General features: G+C 43.5%; 1 protein-coding gene across 1 annotated transcript; it reads right to left on the bottom strand.

The window, feature by feature from the left end:
• Positions 1-20,635: 20,635 nt before the first annotated feature.
• On the bottom strand, positions 20,636-22,248 carry C2H11orf87 (chromosome 2 C11orf87 homolog). The gene is made up of 2 exons (XM_083169989.1): positions 22,098-22,248; positions 20,636-21,493 (listed from the first exon to the last, which is right to left on the bottom strand). Exon 2 carries the CDS (start codon positions 21,381-21,383, stop codon positions 20,892-20,894), a length of 492 nt encoding a protein of 163 aa, XP_083026115.1. The 5' UTR covers positions 21,384-21,493; positions 22,098-22,248; the 3' UTR covers positions 20,636-20,891.
• Between the last annotated feature and the right edge of the window lie 1,138 nt (positions 22,249-23,386).

Here is a 23,386-nt window from a genome sequence, read left to right as displayed (position 1 = left end):
TTACAAATATTTTTGATTCACTCATTACTAAGTGTGAGCGCTGCTTTTTTTGTGTGTGTTTTGCTAATATCACATAGTCCTATCCGGGGACTAAGTAAAAACCCAACTGGACAAGACTCTGGATTGCCAGATCAAATTCTGCATTCCGGAGCTTGTAGTGTCCAGTATGGGGGGTATCCTGTCTGGGGGAGTGACTGGAGTATGTGTAAAAGGGGGGTTGACTGGATTATATGTGTGTGAGAGGGAGGTGGCTGGGGTATATGTGCGTGAGAGGGAGGTGGCTGGTGTATATGTGTGTGATAGGGAGGTGGCTGGGGTATATGTGTGTGAGAGGCAGGTGACTGGAGTATGTGTGTAAGAGGGGGGTTGACTGGATTATATGTGTGTGAGAGGGAGGTGGCTGGGGTATATGTGTGAGAGGGAGGTGGCTTGGGTATATGTGTGTGAGAGGGAGGGGTACTTGTTTCCTATCTGGGCGCCCACGATTTTAATCGCGGGCATCGGGGGTAAAATCTTGGCCATCGCGGGCATCGCGGCCGATAAAAAATCGGGTGCGATGGGCCAGACGCGATGCCCGCGATTTTCCCATAGAGAACAATGTTAAATGCCTCAATTTACCCGCGATGACCGCGATTTACCATAGGAAACAATGTTAAATGGATCAATTTCCCTAAATTATCATAGGGAACAATGGGAAATGTGGCAAAAACACCCCTGAACATAAAAATGTCCCCCCAAAAGTAGTTGACGCCACCCCGCCATCAACGTGAACCCGAAGCGTGGCGAGCGCAGCGAGCCCGCGAGGGGCGGCGGTACGCGTCCTCCGACCTTTTCATGCCCTACTATCCACTAGGGCGTGGAGTGAGAATAGAATAGTGTGGCGAGCGCAGCGAGCCACCGAGCCCGAAGCGTGGCGAGCGCAGCGAGCCCCGCGAGGGGACGCGGATACCTTCACAGGTAAACGCGTCACTTCGCGGGCTTGACACCTGTGAAGGTATCCGCGTCCCCTCGCGGGGCTCGCTGCGCTCGCCACGCTTCGGGCTCGGTGGCTCGCTGCGCTCGCCACACTATTCTATTCTCACTCCACGCCCTAGTCATTATAATGACATGCAATGTGCCCGCGATGGGCGCCCAGATAGGAAACAAGTACCGAGGGAGGTGACTGGAATATGTGTGTGAGAGGTAGGTGACTGGGGTATATGTGTGTGAGAGGGAGGTGACTGGAGTATGGGTGTGTGAGAGGGAGGTGACTGGGGTATATGTGTGTGAGAGGGAGGTGACTGGAGTATGTGTGTGTGAGAGGGAGGTGGCTGGAGTATGTGTGTGTGAGAGGGAGGTGACTGGGGTATATGTGTGTGAGAGGTAGGTGACTGGGGTATATGTGTGTGAGAGGGAGGTGACTGGAGTATGTGTGTGTGTGAGGTAGGTGACTGGGGTATATGTGTGTGAGAGGGAGGTGAGGAGTATGTGTGTGTGTGAGAGGGAGGTGACTGGAGTATGTGTGTGTGAGAGGGAGGTGACTGGGGTATATGTGTGTGAGAGGGAGGTAACTGAGGTATACAGTATGTGTGTGTGTGTGGGGGTTGACTGGAGTAATTGTGTATGAGGGAAGGTGACTGGAGTATGTGTGTGTGATAGGGAGGTGACTGGAGTATGTGTGTGAGAGGGAGGTGGCTGGGGTATATGTGTGTGAGAGGGAGGTGACTGGGGTATGTGTGTGAGAGGGAGGTGACTGAGGTATACAGTATGTGTGTGTGTGGGGGGGTTGACTGGAGTATATGTGTATGAGGGAAGGTGACGGGAGTATGTGTGTGTGATAGGGAGGTGACTGGAGTATGTGTGTGAGAGGGAGGTGACTGGAGTATGTGTGTGTGAGAGGGAGGTGGCTGGGGTATGTGTGTGTGAGAGGGAGGTGGCTGGGGTATGTGTGTGTGAGAGGGAGGTGACTGGAGTATGTGTGTGTGAGAGGGAGGTGGCTGGGATATGTGTGTGTGAGAGGGAGGTGCAGGGCCGGTGCAAGGCTTCTCAGCACCCTAGGCAAAACTTCAGCCTTCTCCCCCCAACACTACCCCCCCCACAATTTTTTTTACAGCATGTGGTCATCCAAAACTTCAACCTACTCCCCCTCCCAACCCCACCCCCCTACCCGGGAAGGTGGCCAAGTCCCCTGGTTTTCCTGGAGGTCCTCTGCAGCCTCCCCTTTGCCACCCACAACAGAGTACAAGGAGGAGGGGCAGCAATGTAGGAAGTATGACTCAAGGGAAAGTATAGAGGTGAGGTCTTAGAAGTTTCACAGCCACCACCTCCATTAAGTACAACTAGGATCCTCATAGACATCCTTGATTTTTTGATTTGCAGACTTGGTGGCGCCCCCCAGATCCCAGCGCCCTAGGCAGCCGCCTAAAGCTGCCTAGTGGTAGAGCCGGCCCTGGGGAGGTGGCTGGAGTATGTGTGTGTGAGAGGGAGGTGACTGGAGTATGTGTGTGTGAGAGGGAGGTGACTGGAGTATATGTGTATGAGGGAAGGTGGCTGGGGCATATGTGTGTGAGAGGGAAGGTGACTGAAGTGTGTGTGTGTGTGTGTGTGTGTGTGTGAGAGAGAGGGAGGGGACTGGAGTATGTGTGTGTGAGAGGGAGGTGGCTGGGGTATGTGTGTGTGAGAGGGAGGTGGCTGGGGTATGTGTGTGTGAGAGGGAGGTGACTGGAGTATGTGTGTGTGATAGGGAGGTGACTAGAATATGTGTGTGTGTGTGAGATGGAGGTGACCGGGGAATATCTTGTGTGGGTGAGGTGTATCTGTCATATGATTTATATACTGAAGTGTCTGGGACAGGGTTTCATATAATTTAAGTGTACAATTTTGGTAATACCTGCGCACTGAAAAGGGTTGGGGGTGATGAGCTGCGAGAGCACTTTGGGATCTGACTGTATCCCAAGGGTTAAATTCTATAGAGTGGAGGGTAGTGCTGCGCTCAATCTATGGCTAAACTCTATGTGATACACTTTGCTCTGATTTGTAATTCAATTATATCTGACACAATGTTTATTGTAACAAATTTTACTTAAAATGTTGTCAGGTATTGAAATTGACAAGCATGCAGTACTGTGGTCTTAACACTTCAAAAAGATGCACTAGTTGTGAACCACTGTGCAAGATCTGCAGTATTATCTCCCAGTCTGTATGTCCGTTAGAAAGTCTCAATGTCCCAATTTGCACTTAGTTCAAAACAAACTGCATAAACTGCAGGATAATGAATCTCAGTTTTTAACTAGACTCTGTCTGAGGCGTCCCAACAAACAGTGGTCTAGTTTGCAAGTTAGCACAAGTCTTCGGGTACACCTTTTACGTGTTGATTTTCTCAAATGGGTTTTCGGAGGGGGGGGGGACCGGTGCAGCTTAGGGTGCCGGTGTCAGGCTCGCTGCTGTACGGGATTGTGACAGTGATGTACGAGTGCTGTAGCGCTCCGTATCTCACATGCCGCTCTCTCCGTTAGCTGCGGTGACTAAGGGCAGCGCGGTAGGTGTTTGGGGCAGCTGGTCGCCGCCGTCGACACCGCCTCGCTTTTCCGCCCGGGGGAACCTCCTGCCTCACAGTACTCTCCGACTCCTACTCACCCTCTCCACGTTCTCGGTCTTCTCTGCGCAGTGGGCAGCCGGGTAGATGTTTCGCTTGCGGCGGGGGATAATGACACTCCGGTACTTGTGTTTGTTCTTGCTGGCGTGTGTGGATCTCCCTCCAACGCGTTTCAGCCAAATGCCTTCTTCAAGGAGGTGTGTGTTGCTTCAGTTCCTGTCTGCTTAAATGCCCTGGACCGGTACATTCACAGGTGGTTGATTGGTTAATTGGAATGTCTATCAAACTTCTTGATTGGTAATCTGTTCCATTTCTAACATGATTGCGTGCTGGTTTCTGCTATGTATAATCACATTTGGCTTCTATTTGTGTATGATTTGCTTGCGGGTTTTCTTGACACTTTATTTGTAAAGGAATTTTAACGCTTCTTTATGGATGCTGTCCTATAATTTATAGAGCCGACTATTGTTATAAGTGCTGCACGATATGCTCTTATGGTCAATTGGCACATTTAAACATGTGTTCCATTCTAGAAGAATTGTGACATTTTTTATATATAGAATCTTAGTACGCTCCTATCAGTCTTATATATATGCGCGCTTATAAAGCCGATTTGTTGTATGAACAAACTGTTCCTGTTTGTGATGTCTATCTATAATTAAGGTTATTCTGCGGGGTTAGTCACATATTATTTTGTTTGATCGGTAGGTGGTCAGTTATTTCTTTCCTATGATGGATTTCACCTCATTATCTAGATTTAATCCTCTTGGTGCAAATGTCTTTAATTTGTACATCCATTTTAGTTCATTCTTATTTATTTTGTGTATGAAATCTCCTCCTCTCCAGTTGGGTTGTACTATTTCTATTCCCACAAATTCTAATGTCTTGGGGTCACTGTCATGGTGTAACTTGAAGTGTCTCGATAGGTTGTGTTCCTCATGTCCTTTCCTTATGTTCCTTATATGTTCACATATTCTGTCTTTCAGTTGTCGTGTTGTCCTGCCTATATATTGCTTGTTGCACCCACATTTTAATAGGTAGATCACCCCCTTACTACTGCATGTAATTTTTTGTTTAATTTTGAATGTGTCTTCACTGTTTGTGGATTGGAAGTCTGTGGTAGGTTTTGTGCTTCTTTGTTTTTGATTTTTGCATCCTGTGCAACCCCCACAAAAGAAAAAACCTTTACTTGATTGGCATTTATCTATTGTCGATTGTTTATTTGATTTTGGAGGGATGTGGTTTTTTGTTAATTTTTGTTTTAAGTCTGGTGCTTTCTTGAAGACTATTTTGGGTTTGCTTGGGAGGTGGTCAGCTAGGGTTTCGTCTTCTAAAAGTAATGGCCAATATTTATTTAGAATTTTCTTTAGTTGTCTTGATTGTTCAGAGTATTGTGTGATGAATAACACTTCATTGGGAATGCCTTCACTATCTGTCTTTTTGTTTTTATATTTTAGTATGTCCTCTCTATTTATTTGTTTCATTTGTTCAAATGCCTCGTGGATTTTGTGGTCCTTATACTTTTTTTCTCTGAATTGATTTTTTAGTTCTTCCCCTTGCTCTATGTAGTCTTTTAGTTTGGAGCAATTCCTCCTGATTCTCATAAACTGGCTGGTGGGCACTGAGTCCAGCCAACTAGGATGGTGCCAGCTAGTGGACAAGATGTAACTGTTTACGTCGACAATCTTTTTATATGTTTTTGTGTGTATCTCTGTGTCTTCTGTAAAAATGTGTAAGTCAAGGAAATTGACTTCCTTTTTGTTATATACAGTTGTAAAGATGAGATTGTTCTGGTTATTGTTTAAGTGTGAAATGAATTGTTGTAAAGACTCCTCATCCCCTCTCCAAATGAATAGCACATCGTCTATGTATCTTTTCCAGATAATTTAAGTGTATGGCTATTTGTCAGCCACAGGCACCATCATTTCTAATGGCAGCCCTAGTAACTAACAACAATGCTATAGCATAGGTTCCTTACCACTAAAGCAAGGGAACAACAAGCAAAAGCTGAAACCACAGTAGAACCAGGTTATGACTGTATTGTAGTGATATCATTGTATTGATGGCTGTATTGTAGTGATATTATTGTAGTGATGACTGTATTGTAGTTTTATTATTGTAGTGATGGCTGTATTATAGTGATGGCTGTATTGTAGTGATATAATTGTAGAGATGACTGTATTGTAGTGTAGTGTATTGTAGTGTTATTATTGTAGGGATGGCAGTATTGTAGGGATGACTGTATTGTAGTGTTATTATTGTAGGGATGGCAGTATTGTAAGGGTGACTGTATTGTAGTGTTATTATTGTAGGGATGGCATTATTGTAGGGATGACTGTATTGTAGTGTTATTATTGTAGGGTTGGCTGTATTGTAGTGATGACTGTATTGTAGTGTTATTATTGTAGGGTTGGCTGTATTGTAGGGATGACTGTATTGTAGTGTTATTATTGTAGGGTTGGCTGTATTGTAGGGATGACTGTATTGTAGTGTTATTATTGTAGGGTTGGCTGTATTGTAGTGATGACTGTATTGTAGTGTTATTATTGTAGGGTTGGCTGTATTGTAGGGATGACTGTATTGTAGTGTTATTATTGTAGGGTTGGCTGTATTGTAGGGATGACTGTATTGTAGTGTTATTATTGTAGGGTTGGCTGTATTGTAGTGATGACTGTTTTGCAGTTATTATTGTAGTGATATTGCAGGGATGGCTGTATTTTAATGTTATTATTGTAGTAATGGCTGTATTGTAGTGATAGCTGTATTGTAGTGATATTATTGTAGGGATGACTGTATTGTAGTGATGACCTTGCAGTGATGGATGTATTATAGTGATGGCTGTATTGTAGTGATATTATTGTAGGGATGGCTGTATTGTAATGATGACTGTATTGTAGTGGTCCTGCGCAAGAGGGTGAGCCATGGAAATCTGGATACTCCTGACCAGTTAGTGGACATGGTAGAGAGGTATCTGGCGGCAGAGGAATTAGTGATGACCACCCAGCAACCCACAGATCCTCCACAGCGCCCTTCAATAAAGACTGGTAAGACTGTTCCATGGGAAAATGTTGCTGGGCGGTTAAGAGAATGCAAGGCTGGAGAGACTGTAAACAGTGGCCCTGGAGACAGGCCAATGGGACTAGAAAGGTCTGTTCTGCCCAAACCAGTTGAGAGTCATGTGATTAAATGTTTCAGGTGTGGTATGCCAGGTCATATTATTGCCAATTGCAAGTCACGCAAGAACCCATGCAATGTGATGCTGCCTTTGAATGTCGCAGAATGTCTTTCTTTTGCTAGGTTAGCCTGTACTGTGGTACCTAAACTGGAAAAACAAATGTGTGACGTGTTCTTAGAGGGTAACCGGGTAGAGGCCTTGCTAGATTCAGGAAGTTTAGTTACCCTGGTGAAAGCTGGGTTAGTGAATCCCTTAAAGGTCCAGCAAATACCTATTGGGGTTACTTGTATACATGGGGATACCCAACATTATGCCACTGCTGAAGTACATATAGAAACTTGTTGTGGGTCAGCAATTGTTAAAGTAGGACTGCTCCCCTCCTTGGTGCATGAGGCTATAATAGGGAGGGATTTTCCTCATTTTTGGAAACTGTGGGAATCACATTTAGCCACAGATGGGAGAAGTAAAGAGCCAGTAGTTAATACCGTTGATTTTGTGGATGTATGTGTGTCCTCTGAACCTTCTGACCCTTTACCTTTTGCTAGTTTGGCTGGGGAGGGGACAGATGGGGAGACCAGTGAGGACCCTCTTGCTGGGAACGGAGATGTAGTAGTTAAAAAGGAAAGCGTGCCTGACCTGGAGGTAAAGAAGGATCTGTTTACGTCTGAACAATTAAAGGATCCTAACTTAATAAAGGCTAGAGAGAATGTTAAGATTGTTAATGGGGAACCCGTGGTACCAGGTGACAGGGTTACGTATCCCCACATGGCCATTTGTAATGAGCTCTTGTACTACATTGTCAAAAAGGATGAGGATGTGGTGGAACAGCTGGTAGTTCCCAAGCCTTATAGGAACGGTACTAAATTTAGCTCATAGTCACATTACAGCAGGACATTTAGGGGCAGAAAAGACCCCTGAAAGAGTTTTACAAAGGTTCTTTTGGCCATGGGTTTATAAAGAAGTGTCTGAATATTGTTCTTCCTGTCCTGAATGCCAGTATCATGCCCCTAGACCTCATTTCAGGAGCCCACTAGTTCCCATGCCTATTATAGAGGTCCCGTTTGACAGAATATCCATTGATCTCGTGGGGCCCTTGGTAAAGTCCACTCGGGGTCATCAGTATATCCTGCTAATAATGGACTATGCCACTCAATATCCTGAGACTGTCCCTTTACGCACTATCACAACCAAGGCAATAGCTAGGGAACCGGTGCAGGTTTTCAGTAGAGTGGGAATACCAAAATAAATTTTGACAGACCAAGGTACTCCATTGATGTCGAGGGTCATGAAAAAATTGTGCAAATTGTTTAAGTTCACCCACCTCAGGATGTCTATCTACGTCCCAAACTGATGGGTTGGTGGAAAGATTTAATAAAACGTTAAAAAGTATGTTAAAAAAGGTTGTTTGTTGCCGTACTTGTTGATGGCCATCAGAGAAGTTCCTCAGTCCTCTGGGTTTTCTCCATTTGATTTGTTGTATGGAAGACACCCCAGAGGGCTGTTGGACATTGCCAAGGAGACGTGGGAAGGACAACCCACTCCTTATAAAAGCATTGTTGAATATGTATCACATATGCAGGATAGGATTGCAGCCGTGGTACCTATTGTCAGAGAGCACTTGGAAAGTGCTCAACAGAGGGTACATAACTGGAGTGCCAAGATCAGGGAATTTGCTCCGGGGGATAGAGTTCTTGTGATGGTGCCCACTGTGGAAAGCAAGTTCCTAGCTAAATGGTAGGTCCATTTGAGATTCGGGAAAAAGTGAATGAGGTTAATTATAAAGTATACCAACCAGGAAAAAGAAAACCCGAACAAATCTACCATGTTAACTTAATAAAATTAAAAAAAGCTGCTGCCTGCAGCGAAACGCGTCGGCCACAGGCTCTTTAATTCCAGGCTGTCATCCTGCTTTTATTTCACCACTACTACTCAAACCCTTCTGCAAAATATTTGGTCTAGAAAGGAATGTGGACTCCCCAAGGCACCGTCTAAACAACATTGTGGAGGAACGACACCTCTCTAAAGGTAGCCAACCGTGGGAGAAGCAAACCCTTCAGCTTCAGATATTCCAGTGACTGGAGGTACGCCACCCCTGTATAAATTGGAGGAAGCACCAAAGAGGGCAAATCCACGTGAACCTAAAAGATCAGAACTTTTGGGCCCAAAAGTAAGGGACAACACAAGAACTGAGGTGATATTAAAACCTTATCCATCACAATTATTCTTTGGGTGCAGCCTGTTCTTTTTCAAATATCAGGTTCGCATTTGTTTTGGAAACCCCCCCCCCCCCCCCATTTTTTAATGGTACCAATTTTATATGTATGGAATTGTTTTTATTATATGTATTAATAAATGCACACCTCTTATTTCATATACATTTATTATTTAATTATTAGTGCAACCACACCTCTTCTTTAACTTAATCAAACCCTGGAAAGATAGGTTGTCTCTGTCAGCGGAGTCTTGCTCTTTGGTGTCTTCACCTCAGTTGCTTCCTGCGGTGAAGGTGTCGGAGACATTGTCAGCTGATCAAAACAATCAGGTTAAAGAATTTCTCATCCGAAATAGGGAGATATTCTCAGAGCTTCCTGGCCAAACGACCATAATAAAACATGGCATTGTCACAGAACCAGGGGTCAGGGTTAATTTAAAGCCATATAGGATTCCTGAAGCTCAGAAAGAAACTGTTTCTAAAGAAGTTAAAAACATGTTAGAACTTGGAGTCATAGAGGAATCCAACAGTGAGTGGTCCAGTCCTATAGTTTTCATCCCAAAGCCAGACGGTAGCATACACTTCTGTAATGATTTTCGTAAATAAAATGAGGTGTCCAAATTTGACGCATACCCCATGCCCCGTGTGGACAAGCTTATAGAAAGGCTGGAAACAGCCAGGTTTCTCACCACATTGGTGAGCCTTTTTGGGGTTCCGTGCCCCAGATTCAAACTTAGTATTAGGGATCCACCAGAAATGAGGTCACCGTGAAGCTGGTTGGTGGGCAAATATTTCTTGGCCATTGAATATACCAAGAACCTCTATTATTGATTGATTAATAATATGGAGCCCATCTTATCTATCTTCCTTAGGCCATGGCTCAGCATGTCTACCCATGGCTATCCTATTGTTCCGAGCTGCAATACAATACATAGAACAATACAGTAGGGGATTTGCAGAGTAATCCAATTACTCACTTAATCCTATTATAGGGATAGATGACAGTGGCTCCATCTGTAATTCACAGTACGGACTGGGGGTCCCATTTGGTTAAAGTACAAGCAGTACTGGACGCAATCAGAGAAGCAGGGTTTACTGCTAACCCAAAGAAGTTCTGCCTCGTAATGGAGGAGGTTAAGTACTTGGGCTTCACCATTGGTAGAGGTCTGATTAAGCCCCAATTGAACAAAATTGATGCTATTCAAAACTGGTCTTGTCCAGTGAATAAAAAACAAATAAGGGCTTTTTTGGGGGAATAACTGGGTACTTTAGACAAGTTATTCCTAATTTTGCGGCCACAGCAGTGCCATTGTCAGACCTTACCAAAGGGAAGCAGTCAAATGTGGTGAAATGGAACTCTGATGCAGAAAAATCATTCCAAGCATTAAAAGTGGCTTTGTGTTCACAACCTGTACTGATAATTTGTTGTACAGACAGATGCCTCAGAGGTAGGGATAGGGGCTGTGCTGTCCCAAACCAGAGATGGGGATGAACACCCTATCACCTGTTTGAGTAGGAAACTCAATGAGCATGAAAAAAGGTATGCCATTGTGGAAAAGGAGGCTTTGGCCATTAAATGGGCATTAGATACCTTAAGGTATTACCTATTGGGAAGACAGTTCAGGCTAGTGACAGATCACGCCCCTTTGAAATGGATGTATGTAAACAGAGGTCAGAACGCTCGTGTGGGTGTGGTATTTGGTCCCGACAGTCGGGATCCCGACAGTCATTAGCCCGACGTCGGTATCCCAACTGGCCGGACTCAGACAGCGGAGCAAGCACAACAAAGCCCCTTGCGGGCACGCTGGCTCGCTACTCTCACCACCTATTCTATTCTCCCTCTATGGGGGTCGTGGATCCCCACAAGGGAGAATAGCTGTTGGCCATCGGGACCCGCTCGTGTAACTAGATGGTTTCTAGCATTGCAAGATTTTAAGTTTACGGTCAAACATAGACCAGGTACACAGTTGGCCAATGCACATGTGTTGTCCCGCATATTCTGTTTGGGGGCTACAACTGTTCCGGCGCCTAGGTCAAAACTTCGGAGGGGGAGATGTGACAAGAACACTGGCATAGTGTTTGAGGGCAGGTCTATTTGTCCCAGGTTTTTGTCTTACACCTTTTAGAAACAGGAATACTTCCATGAGAATGTTTTTTTTTGTTAAAGCTGAGTAAAGACCAAGCTCCGGTGTTTGGCCTCACAGAGGGCTAATCAGCACTTGCAGCTGTGCAAGGCCCATGTAGAGCTGCTGGACTGATCAGCGTGTGCAGACTGCCTGGGGACTCTGCAAAATCTCTGTGAGAGGAACAAGCTTTCTGACGCAGTAGTGACTGGAAAACTTGGTGTTTTGTTTAGAATTAGTTAGGAATATCCTGTGTTTAGCTAGTGCTAGACAGGCAAGGTATATTATTTTTTTGTTTATTTTTATTTTCTGCGGAATAAAACTGGTTGCGGCCAGTTGCACCCCAAAGACTGGACTTGTATGATTTCTCAGCTGCTGCCTTCTACCCCAGGAAAAGGCATCCAGTTCCCCTACAGTGTTACAACACATATATATATATATATATATATATATATATATATATATATACAGTATATATATTTAAAATACATATCAACCAGGGGGGGCCCCTAGACAGAGGGGGGCTCAGGGGTACTGATCCCTTGAGCAGCCACCCCCCCCCCCCCCCCCCCCCACACACTCTAATCCAAACCTGGCTGCAGGATATGTGATATGCAAACTGCAAATGTAGAACTTGTTCAAAGATGACATCACGTATGGGTGAGGGGTGGGTTGGGGGGAAACTGATTAATATAACCCAAGGCCCAATGTAAAATAAAACATCTACTATCTGATCTTGATAAATTAGTTATTTATCGCACGTTTCAGCTTTTAACAAGCTTCATACATTGTATAAATCCGAGATGATACAACATACGACAGCTGCGTAACATCTGTAAGCCATTTGGCAGAATCTTACATCCTATAAGCTTACAATGATTAAATGTTTGTATGATGTTTAGTGAAAAATACTTGTCAAAATATGTCAGTTCAGGAAATAACAGAATACATTTCATTAATAAGCCAGCTATTTTGAAGTAGGAAAAAAAACGGTCATGAATAATGTATAATGTAGAAAAACACGCTCTATGGTAGTAAGTAAAATGAAGAATGAATTGTTTACTAGGAAAGTAATACCCAGCAATCATTGGAGTAAATCAAACTCAATTGCAATACAAATCAACCAATTTCACTGTTGCCATTGGATGTGAGATACCATGTCATAGCTGGCAATCCAGGTCCAACATTTCTCACTCAAGCTCAATCAACATTGACTACAATCAAACCACATCGCATTCTTCATTACAGTGTAGGTAAAATTCATTCATGCCACGGCGGATCTCAGAACACACATGACATTTTCTGCATGTATATAGGCATAGGCGTATGCAGACCCTTTTATTGGGGGTGCCCCATTATGTATATGGGCTACAGAATGAATCAGTCCTTCCCCCCCATCCTGGTCCCCCCCCCCCCACAAACATAGCAGAAAGAGGGACAGTGCACGCCTATGGCGGGCTGCAAAAATTTACGACGCCCTTTACACATAATGCCACCCACCATAATGCCCATTGTACATACTGTAATGCCACACCCCATAATGCCCATTGAACGTAATGCAACACACCATAATGCCCATTACACATACTGTAATGCCACACTCCGTAATGCCCATTGAACATAAAGCAACACACCATAATGACCATTAAACATAATGCCACACACCGTAATGCCCTTTAAACATAATGCAACTCAGTCATGCCCATTACACATAATGCCACACACTGTAATGCCTAGTACACATAATGCCACACACACACCATAATGCCCATTATATATTATACCACACACTGTAATGCCTGTTACACATTATAGCACACATTGTAATGCCTGATTCATATTATGTCACATACGTGCCGCTTACCTACATGCTCGTTGCCAGAGGAATATTGCTCAATGCCAGGGGATTCATGCTCATTGCCAGGGGTTACAAGCTTCTCGTCAGGAGTTTCACTCTTGTTGCCACGGGGAATTACATGCTCATTGCCCAGGGGGTGTTACATTCTCATTGCTATGAGGAGTTGCATGCTCATTGCTATGAGGCGTTACATGCTCATTGCTGGGGGGGTATTACATGCTTGTTGCCATGCCGGAGTTATATGTTCTTCACCAGGGAGGATTTAAATGCTTGTTTTCAGGGGGGTTTGCTTGCTCATTGCCAAGAGGACTTACATGCTTGCTGCCAGGGTGGGGAGGGGATAAATACTCGTTACACAGCACGTTTCTTTCAAACAGTGAGCCAGCACTACCAGAATCCACATTTAAAGGTAGCGCTGGGCACGCTGCACTTCTTTGACAGACACTAGAGGTACGGCAGGACCTTTAGTGTCTGTCTCCTCCAAGGCGACAGACCTTGGAGGAGACAGACATTAAAGCTGTGTGAATAGGCAGCCTGTGGGTTGCAGGTTACAAGCTGGAGGTGACAGCGGGGGGTGCTGGTCATTAGGGGGTGCCCCTATGTATATAGGAAATCTAGACAACAGTTGCAATATTAGAAATCTTGATCCTATAAACATACAGAATACCTGAAACAATTCATAAAATGAGCTTTAGACCAGGGCTGCCCAAACCGGTCCACGAGATCTACCACCGGTCCCCGTCTTTCAAATCACCTATCTGGTGCACAGCTGTAGTCATCACTAACTGTCACATTTTCAAACCTGCTGCATTAGACTTATAAAAATCTTCTAAAAACTAGTCAAACCTTCTAAACGTGGAGGTGTTGCCCATGGTAACCAATCAGATTCTAGTTATCTTCTATCTAGTACTTTCTCTACAATGAAAACTAAAATCTCATTGGTAGCTCTGGGCAACTTCACCACTTTAGAAGGTTTGATGCCTCTCCCTCTTATTTTGATGAAGTACACTGACCATACTCCATAAAAAAGCATGGAAAACACTGCATACATTCGTCCATATTTAGAGATGTACCGGGGGTGGTTGCGATACAACCACATACTGTATATCATTCTGTACTATGCATACAATATATGACTGCCAAGAGCAGTGTAACAGGGAGGCAGTGCACTCTGTGCTGCTCATACCACCTGAGCCCATGACATCATGCAGATAGGTCATAGCACCAGAATGTGTAGCACTGCCCAGAAGGTCCTGAAGATGCTCCAGGCGACTTTACAGGCTACATGTATGAAGCATTCAAAGGACGATACAGTCAGCAGCACAGCATCAGTGCTCACTGCAGGGTGCTGTTCCGGCCTCCTGCTAACCAAAAGCAAGATTCCACCCCAGAGGCCTGAGTTCTGTGCAGTGGAACCACTTGCACACCCCTAATTACAGACCTGACTGCAAATAGGTTTATCTCCCCTTGCTTCCAGGTGTGTATGGACTGCATTTGTCTGTGTGCACCCTTTCTGTACCTTGGCTACAGTATTTGAGAACTTTCCTCCTAAATCCCCTTCCACCTCTCTGATTGGAAGTGTACACATAAGCCCAGTGTGCATGTCTTTGTATTGCACATACTCTGTAATCAGGTGTGGGTCCTAATATGCACAAATACCTCTAAAAGAACACACAATTTGCATATTTTATGTAAAAAATGTACCCCAAAATTTATACATTTACATTTTTAGAAGATTTTTTTTCCATTATAGTCAACAAGGGAAACAGAATTGTGTAAGGAATCATTTGTAACCCTCTAAGGCCCTGATTCTGGTCGAATTGATAACTTACTGAGTCCCAGGGGCACACCCCGCTGCCCCACCAAAATCCACCCCCCTCCCCACCGTGGATGCAAGCATGATGGAGACTCAATGGAGACTGACTTATATTTGCGCCCACCATTCCACCAAAGACAGGGAGGGCGGCTGATGCCCCCCCGGCACACCTCCTCCCGCCCGAATTCCCATGGGAATGCCCAGTGTTTTCATGGGGATGTTCCATGGGTGACACCCAGACCTGCCACTCCACTCACCCCTCCCACATTGCCCCAAGCGAATGGGCCAGCGACTATGTAAGTCATCGAGTGCATTCGCCCAGGGACCCTGCACATGCCCATAGAACATTATTTTGTTATTCATTCGTCCATTTTTAGGTTGTTTTCATGTTGTACAGTGCCATACTCCCCCATTCTGCAACTTTTTGCATTAAAGCTTCAGTGCCCCACAGACCCCACCCCCACAAAAAAAAAATCTAAATAAAATAAAAAAAATTAACTAATCTGGTGTCTTCATATCTATCTGTCTTTATATGTTTATATCAATCTATGGGGGTTATTCTAGTTCATTCTTTCTGACAAAATCCTTCTTAGATGGACAAAACCATGTGCACTGCGGGTGGGGCAGATGTAACTTGTGCAGAGAGAATTAGATTTGGGTGGGGTTTTTCTTCAAAGTGAGATCTATATTGCAGTGTAAAATCATGCAGTCAGTATTTTCCCTGTACAGAAACAAAAAAAACTCACCCAAATCAAATTCTCTCTGCACATGTTACATCTGCCCCCCTGCAGTGCACATGGTTTTGTCCATCTAAGAAGAATTTTGTCAGAAAGAATGAACTAGAATAAACCCCTATGTGTGAGAACAACTGGTGGGTCAGAGCCAAACTCAAGAGTTCCGGCCACCTGCAGCATCAGCATTCACCGTCAGGTTCTCACAGCCCAGCAGTAGCGGTGGGTGCACCATTACTTGCTGCAGTGCAGGCTGTGTGGTACCAGGCAGGAGCCATCCTGTCCCCTTATTTAAGGTGGGCTCCTGGGATACAGCCAATTATCTATGCAGCAGCAGCAGCGGATGCTCCACAAACCCCTGTTGGAAAAGCAACGGTCACACTTGGATCCCGATGTGACAAAAACAGGTGCTGCTGTAAATGCAGGTGCCCCATTCAGGGCTTGGAACCCGGAGGCAGGTGTTTCCATTGCCTCTAGAAGTCATGCCCCTGCTTTAGCCTATAAGCTTATGCACAGTCCACTGTCATTTCTCTGCTAGTTATGTTTCTCTATAGTCTACTGTCACCAAGGTATGTTAGATTTATACCTCAGTTATACATGATGGTGGAATATGTTGTCACTTTGTAAATCATATTCATATACAATATAGTTATATACAGTAGCTCTATACATAAGTAGCTTTGCCCATTGTGTATGGCCAGCAACCACCAGACATCTGTATTACAGTATATACAGTATTAACAGGAAGGTCGACGCAATTGTAGGTCGACATGGGTTAGGTTGACAGCCAAAAGGTCGACATGGGAAAAATTGGCCCGAATTTCTACACATTCGACCAGGACACTGAAACATAGCACTGCGTCCCCATGCCCTAGTGCAGGGCTGGGCAACACCGGCCCTCCAGATGTTGATGAACTACACATCCCAGCATGCCTTCCATCAGTTTCAGCATGGCTACATAGCAAAACTAATGCAAAGCATCCTGGGATGTGTAGTTCACTAACATCTGGAGGGCCGGTGTTGCCCAGCCCTGCCCTAGTGGGTGGTAGGCTGTCAGCTCAGGAAATAGGGAAAAGCCCCATGTCGACATTTTGACCGTCGACCTTCCCCATGTAGACCTAATGCTTGTGTCGACCTAATGACCCTGTCGCCCTAACCGATGTTGGCCTACAGTCATGTCGACCTTCCTGCATGTCGATCTTAATGCATGTCGACCTAATGGTGTCGACCTAATGCTTGTTGACCATCATGCTGTAGGCCTTGTTACCGTATCCCATTATAAGAATAATACATTCATAAAATAGCATTCAAATTACTATTATTATTATTATTATTATTATATAATAATAATAATAATAATAATAATAATAATAGCTTTAAATATAAACATTGAATAGAATTTTACACATGTTAATATTCTTTACAATGTATTTACCATTATTGATGCTAAGGAGCAGCCTAATATACTGTACATTCTATGACTGCTACAAATGAATGTCACAGAGGATGAATTGCAGGTAAAATGTTAGGACCATAAGGCATCGTCATCTCCGGACGTGACCAAAATAGCAATCAGACATCCATTCCCTACAGGTCCAGCCTTAGATATAACCTGGCTGTAACAGTTCCAAGACAACAATCAATTTATATGGATCTAACCCAAAGTCAGGCTAGATTTGTTCCAACGCTACTGTTTAAGTGGTGTAATGTATGAGCAGTATGACTCCCCCATCTCCCCGCCCCACCTGAAGCCAGTGACATATTACCATTGATCAGGGCACTGTATATCAGCTTAAACAGTTATTACCAGAGCAGCCTTTGTGTGGATGTACACATTACTAAGCCAAGTGGTTCCATATGTCACAAGTCTACTGACGCAATACATTGGATTGCACCAGTAATACTGCAGGCACCAAAGGAAGAACCATGATGACTGGTATTAAGGCAAATGTCACAGTATTCTGTTGGTGGCTCTACAGTCCTGGAACCACAATGATCAGCATACCCCTTCCCTGCAGAAGGATCTCAGCTCCACAAGGAATGCTGGGACTAGTAGTTATACAGCGACTGGAGAGATGATTTTTGCTTATTAATGTAGGTTATTAGTATTTACATGTATTCAAATGCTTTTTTTGACCCAGAGTGGACAATTAGTAAAACCAACTCCTTAGCAAAGTTTATAAATCCCTAGTCCTACAGATATGTTATGTAATACACTTTATATACTGTACATAATATATACCATGTGCTTAGCCCATCACTGTTATTACTGTGAACAAACCCTTACACTGTATATACTCTGTATACAGGACTGTCACTGCATATACTCTGTACAATGGACTGGTACTGTATATACATTACTCTGTATACTGGACTGGTACTGTATATATAGTACTCTGTATACCGGACTGGTACTGTATATACTCTGTATACTGGACTGGTACTGCATATACTCTGTACAATGAACTGGTACTGTAAATACATTACTCTGTATACTGGACTGGTACTGTATATACAGTACTCTGTATACTGGACTGGTACTGTATATACTCAGTATACTGGACTGGTACTGTATATACTCTGTATACTAGACTGGTACTGTATATACTCTGTATATTAGACTGGTACTGTATATACTCTGTATACTGGACTGGTACTGTATATACTCTGTATACTGGACTGGTACTGTATATATTCTGTATACTAAATGGGTACTGTATATACTCTGTATACTGGACTGGTACTGTATATACTCTGTATACTGGACTGAAATTCTATATACTCTGTGTACTGGACTGTTACTGTATATATTCTGTATATTAAATGGGTACTGTATATACTCTGTACACTGGACTGGTACTGTATATACTCTGTATACCGGACTGGTACTGTATATACTCTGTATACTGGATTGGTACTTTATATACTCTGTATACTGGACTGGTACTGTATATACTCTGTATACTAAACGGGTACTGTATATACTCTGTATACTGGACTAGTACTGTATATACTATGTATAGTAAATGGGAACTGTATATACTCTGTATACTAGACTGGTACTGTATATACTCTGTATACTAAACTGGTCAGAATATACTCTGTATACTGGACTGTTACTGTATATACTCTGTATACTGTACTAGTACTGTATATACTCTGTATACTGGACTGGTACTGTATATACTCTGTATACTAAATGGGAACTGTATATACTCTGTATACTAGACTGGTACTGTATATACTCTGTATACTAAACTGGTCAGAATATACTCTGTATACTGGACTGGTACTGTATATACTCTGTATACCGGACTGGTACTGTATATACTCTGTATACTGGATTGGTACTTTATATACTCTGTATACTGGACTGGTACTGTATATACTCTGTATACTAAACGGGTACTGTATATACTCTGTATACTGGACTGGTACTGTATATACTATGTATAGTAAATGGGAACTGTATATACTCTGTATACTAGACTGGTACTGTATATACTCTGTATACTAAACTGGTCAGAATATACTCTGTATACTGGACTGTTACTGTATATACTCTGTATACTGTACTAGTACTGTATATACTCTGTATACTGGACTGGTACTGTATATACTCTGTATACTAAATGGGAACTGTATATACTCTGTATACAAGACTGGTACTGTATATACTCTGCATACTGTACTAGTACTGTATATACTCTGTATATTGTACTAGTACTGTATACTGTATACTCTGCAAACTGTACTAGTACTGTATATACTCATTGCATGTTCACCAATGGTAGATTCAGTGTATTCACTCAGCACGGCTAACCCACACATTGTACCCTCTTAACATGTAAGCACATATTTGAACACAAAAAATGAATATAGACCCTAATCACTGGGGTACACTTGTGCATACATACTGCCCTTATTACTCTGCCCTATACACCAGATGTACAGTATACACTAATAACCTAGACTACACTCCCAAGCACAGCCAATGTACTACTACACACCCTTCACTGCACATAATTACATCACACCGGACTGGACCTAACACCATCACAGTAAACCCGTATAGTATTTACCTTTGCGAGGCCAGGGCCCATTTGACTTGTACATTGTTCTACAAAGCATCGGACTATCCTCAGTAGGTTAAGATATAAAATTTATTCCTATAACAATAGAAGCTTATGGCATGCCACTGAACCGAGTAGCCGGCTAGCCCACCTCACCCATAGCCTCAGTAGCAGCAAAATAATAGCATACAATATAGAGTGCATAGTACAGAGCTATGTTTGCCTCGGTATCAAGAGGTGGTACAGTAAAATAAGGGCACATCATCTTAAAACAAAGAAATGATAACATTAATAGTATAACACTGCCATAAATATTCTGCAGTAGTCACTGCATAAACTGCACATCACCAAGTCGTTTCTTTGTACAGGATATTGGATCTCTGAGTACAGGTACAGTTCATATACAGTAATTAAGCGAACAGTGCATGGTTAATTAAACAGAGGGGAGAGAGAGAGAGAGAGAGAGAGAGAGAGAGAGAGAGAGAGAGAGAGAGAGAGAGAGAGAGAGAGAGAGAGAGAGAGAGAGAGAGAGAGAGAGAGAGAGAGAGAGAGAGAGAGAGAGAGAGAGAGAGAGAGAGAGAGAGAGAGAAAGAGAGAGAAACTTATTCTAGAGCTGAAAGCGTTACTAGACTGTGCTGCTGGGATTCAGCACCGAGGAGTGTGGACAGCTCCATACAGCCAGCGGTGAAAGCGAGGTGCAGCGCTTGGATTATCTACCAATGACTTCAACTCCACAAGGCAGACGTTCTATTTAGAAAATACCAGTGATTTTAGAATGAAACATTATTTGTTTTCTATATGTATTATTTTTTTATCGTATGAACAGCTTTTATTATTTTGTTCACTGTAGGAGACACTTCCATTAACCAAGGTACAGCAGAGTCTCCAGCCTTACAGAACAAAGGATCTTAGGATTTCTAGGATCACCTAGGATCTCTCAGTTCCTTTTTGTTTTCCATAATTTGCAGGGCGAGTTCCTTAAGGGTAAAGTTTGCTGATGTCGTCATGGTTTGTCACACAGAATATCATTGAGATCTTCTTCATCTTGGAAATATGGGGGGGGGTGGTGGGGGTCCTCCTGGGTGATATGTACAGCAGGGTGGGATTCCTCAGGCAGGCGGCATGATGTTTGGTTAGCAAAGGAAAGAAATAAACAGCTAACCCCCTTGTGTAACCTTAATCGCATAACGGTAACGCAATGTGTAGTTGTAATCATGCGCTTGAATCGTTATCATTTAAATTATTATTATTTCTCCCCCCCCTCCCCCATTGGGATGGTATCACCAAATATGTACAATGCATTGCAAGTGCCCATCGGTGCCAACTAGATCAGGAGGACACCACAGAGTGCAGCAGATCCGATGTAGCTCTGTCCAAAACTGAAGCTTCCTGGTGAGGTTGGTCAGTAATCCTGCAATCCAGGTTTAGGGAGCTGTCAAGATCCTTCCTCTGGGTGTTAGGGGAATTATAGCACAAGGTACTGTCTTGGGCGTGCACTGGCTGCCGGCTCACCCTTTCATAGAAGTGGCTTCTTTCTGTACTGGGGCTGCATTGATCTCTCTCGTATTCCTCCTGCGCTTTTTCTATTTTGCGCTTCTTCATCTTGCTCTTGTGCAGGTGGAAGGTGCTGAGCGAAAGGACCACCAGGCAGAAGATGACTGTGGCCAGGACGATCAACACCAAGGTAGAGGAGAAGGACTGGAACAAAGGCTCCACTTCTGTGGAGCAGATGCTGGCGTTGGAAGTGGAGGTCCTGTTAAGCCAGCAAGGTGGCATAGACAGCCTCAGCTCTTTAGGGAGACTCATTGAAGAAGCTGGCATTGTCAGGGATGGCACTGATGACCACCCCCCCTTACTAGGAGAACCGGAGCTGTATCTCTGAGATGTGAAGTTTAGGTTTGAAGTTAAAAATAACCATAGAGATCATCAACCTGCGAACAGATGAAAGACAGGTGAATTTATAACTGATGTTATTTGCAATTTAAATAATCTATCTATCAGTCAGTCTGCAATGCAAACACGGGGGATTTACGTGGGACACAACCTCAGGTCCACATGTAAGGAGGATAATGTAAGAAGCACCAATGAATCTCTGATCCAATTACCGAGCTCAGCAGGGACAGCTCTGCAGATGCCAACTTGGAATAAGACAATATCTGCCAGTGCCCAGCGCCTGTATAATGCACACAGCCTATCTAGAATCCGCAAGAGTCGCATACAGTGCATCCCGTGCGTCAATGCAAACTTGAAACATCAAAGCATTGTCACCGGTTGTATCCCCATTACACATCCGATGGGATATTACAATGCAAGGTGCAGCTTCCATACAGTGACCAGTGCACACTCCCAGGCGGCATTATTGCCAATTACTCGCCTGCCTGGCATTCACTGTGCCCTGGGGACTTGTTTTAAGCCATGGTGTGGGCAGCACTGTAGGTGTGTGCACTCTAGGTGACTGCTGGTGAGAATGTATTTTCTCCAGTGGTCTCTCAGAAAGAACCCAGGATTTTCTATTCTCTTGATTCAGACACTCACCTCTGGATTGCTCTTTGCTGCTGCTGCTGCTGCTGCTGCTGGAGTCCCGGCTGCTGGCTTGCTCCTGGCTGCAGAAGGCACTGAATGAGCTGGGGAGTCAGCAGCCTATTGCCAGTCTGTGCTGTGCTGACGTCATTCTACCACTGTGTGGGGCTCCTGCTCACCCCCATCTCCCAGACGCCTGCAGCAACCTGTGCATCCCCATTAGTGTCCATCAATCGAGCTGTATAAGACCCCTGCACCTGCCATCACTACAGTATACTGGTACTAGCCCTTCTATTAATATATATGGTGAGAGCATACATCATGATTATGAATTATTATTATTATTATTATTATTAATATTATTTATATAGTGCAATCTTATTCATCTCTAATTAAGGTTTATTGTCAAACACGAGAACGCTACAATACTTGTTTCCATCTGATATTTGGAATCAGACCAGTGAGCAATCCCTGCAGTCATCCTCTGCAGTTCCCAGGTTATATTCAGATCTCATTAAAATTCCCACCCAAGGCAATGATTTCACATATCAATCGATATCTGTATCCCAGATGCTAGAATGTACAGTGTCTTCAAAGGCTTTGTAATAAAGTGCTACATACAGCACTGCAAAGAGCATCCCCGTTTAGTTGCATACTAAGGTACAGTACTGTATGACAGGGTTTTTTTTTTTAAAGGAAAATGTAAATCTGCTATAATGTGTTACAAATCATTGTTCTGTATCCATCACCCATTGTTTGAATTATTCATGGCAAGAACACTTGTACAACCATTAACTGTTTATCTGGTAGCATTGCTAGGTAGGATGCTTCTGAGACTGTGAATGCAACATGCTGAGGCAGCAATTAAATAGGCAAATTATAATTAGGGCAGACATACTGTACTGTATGTGAGCTGTCAGGGTGACGTTTCATCTTTATGTGGCTGTAGTAGATTTTTAATTTTTAATTTTAGGTTTCTGTCATATAATATCCAAGTGTTGCAATGGCATTACACATTTATTAATTAACTGTTATTTATTTGTATAGTGCACACATATACCACAGCGCTATACAAAGAATATTTAGTCATTCACATCAGTCCCTGCTGTAGTGGAGCAGGTAATCTATGTACACTAGTTTTTTTTTTAATCAGAAGCCAATTAACTTTGGTAAACATACAAACTCCACACAGAGAGGATCTTTTTTGGGACTTGAGATATAGTTGACATGGTTGCTTAGCTACAGCCCTGCTGTCGCAGCTTGGGTGCAATCACATAACGTCCGGTTCTAGGAACATGTGATAG

The sequence above is a fragment of the Crinia signifera genome, chromosome 2 (assembly GCF_055691185.1).
Source record: "Crinia signifera chromosome 2, ASM5569118v1, whole genome shotgun sequence".
Lineage (NCBI taxonomy): Eukaryota > Metazoa > Chordata > Amphibia > Anura > Myobatrachidae > Crinia > Crinia signifera.
This window is presented reverse-complemented; position numbering and strand designations above follow the sequence as displayed.

What these genes read in the sequence shown, in the direction of transcription:
- C2H11orf87 (XM_083169989.1), bottom strand. Translation starts at nt 21,383, where the DNA reads ATGCCAGCTTCTTCAATGAGTCTCCCTAAAGAGCTGAGGCTGTCTATG.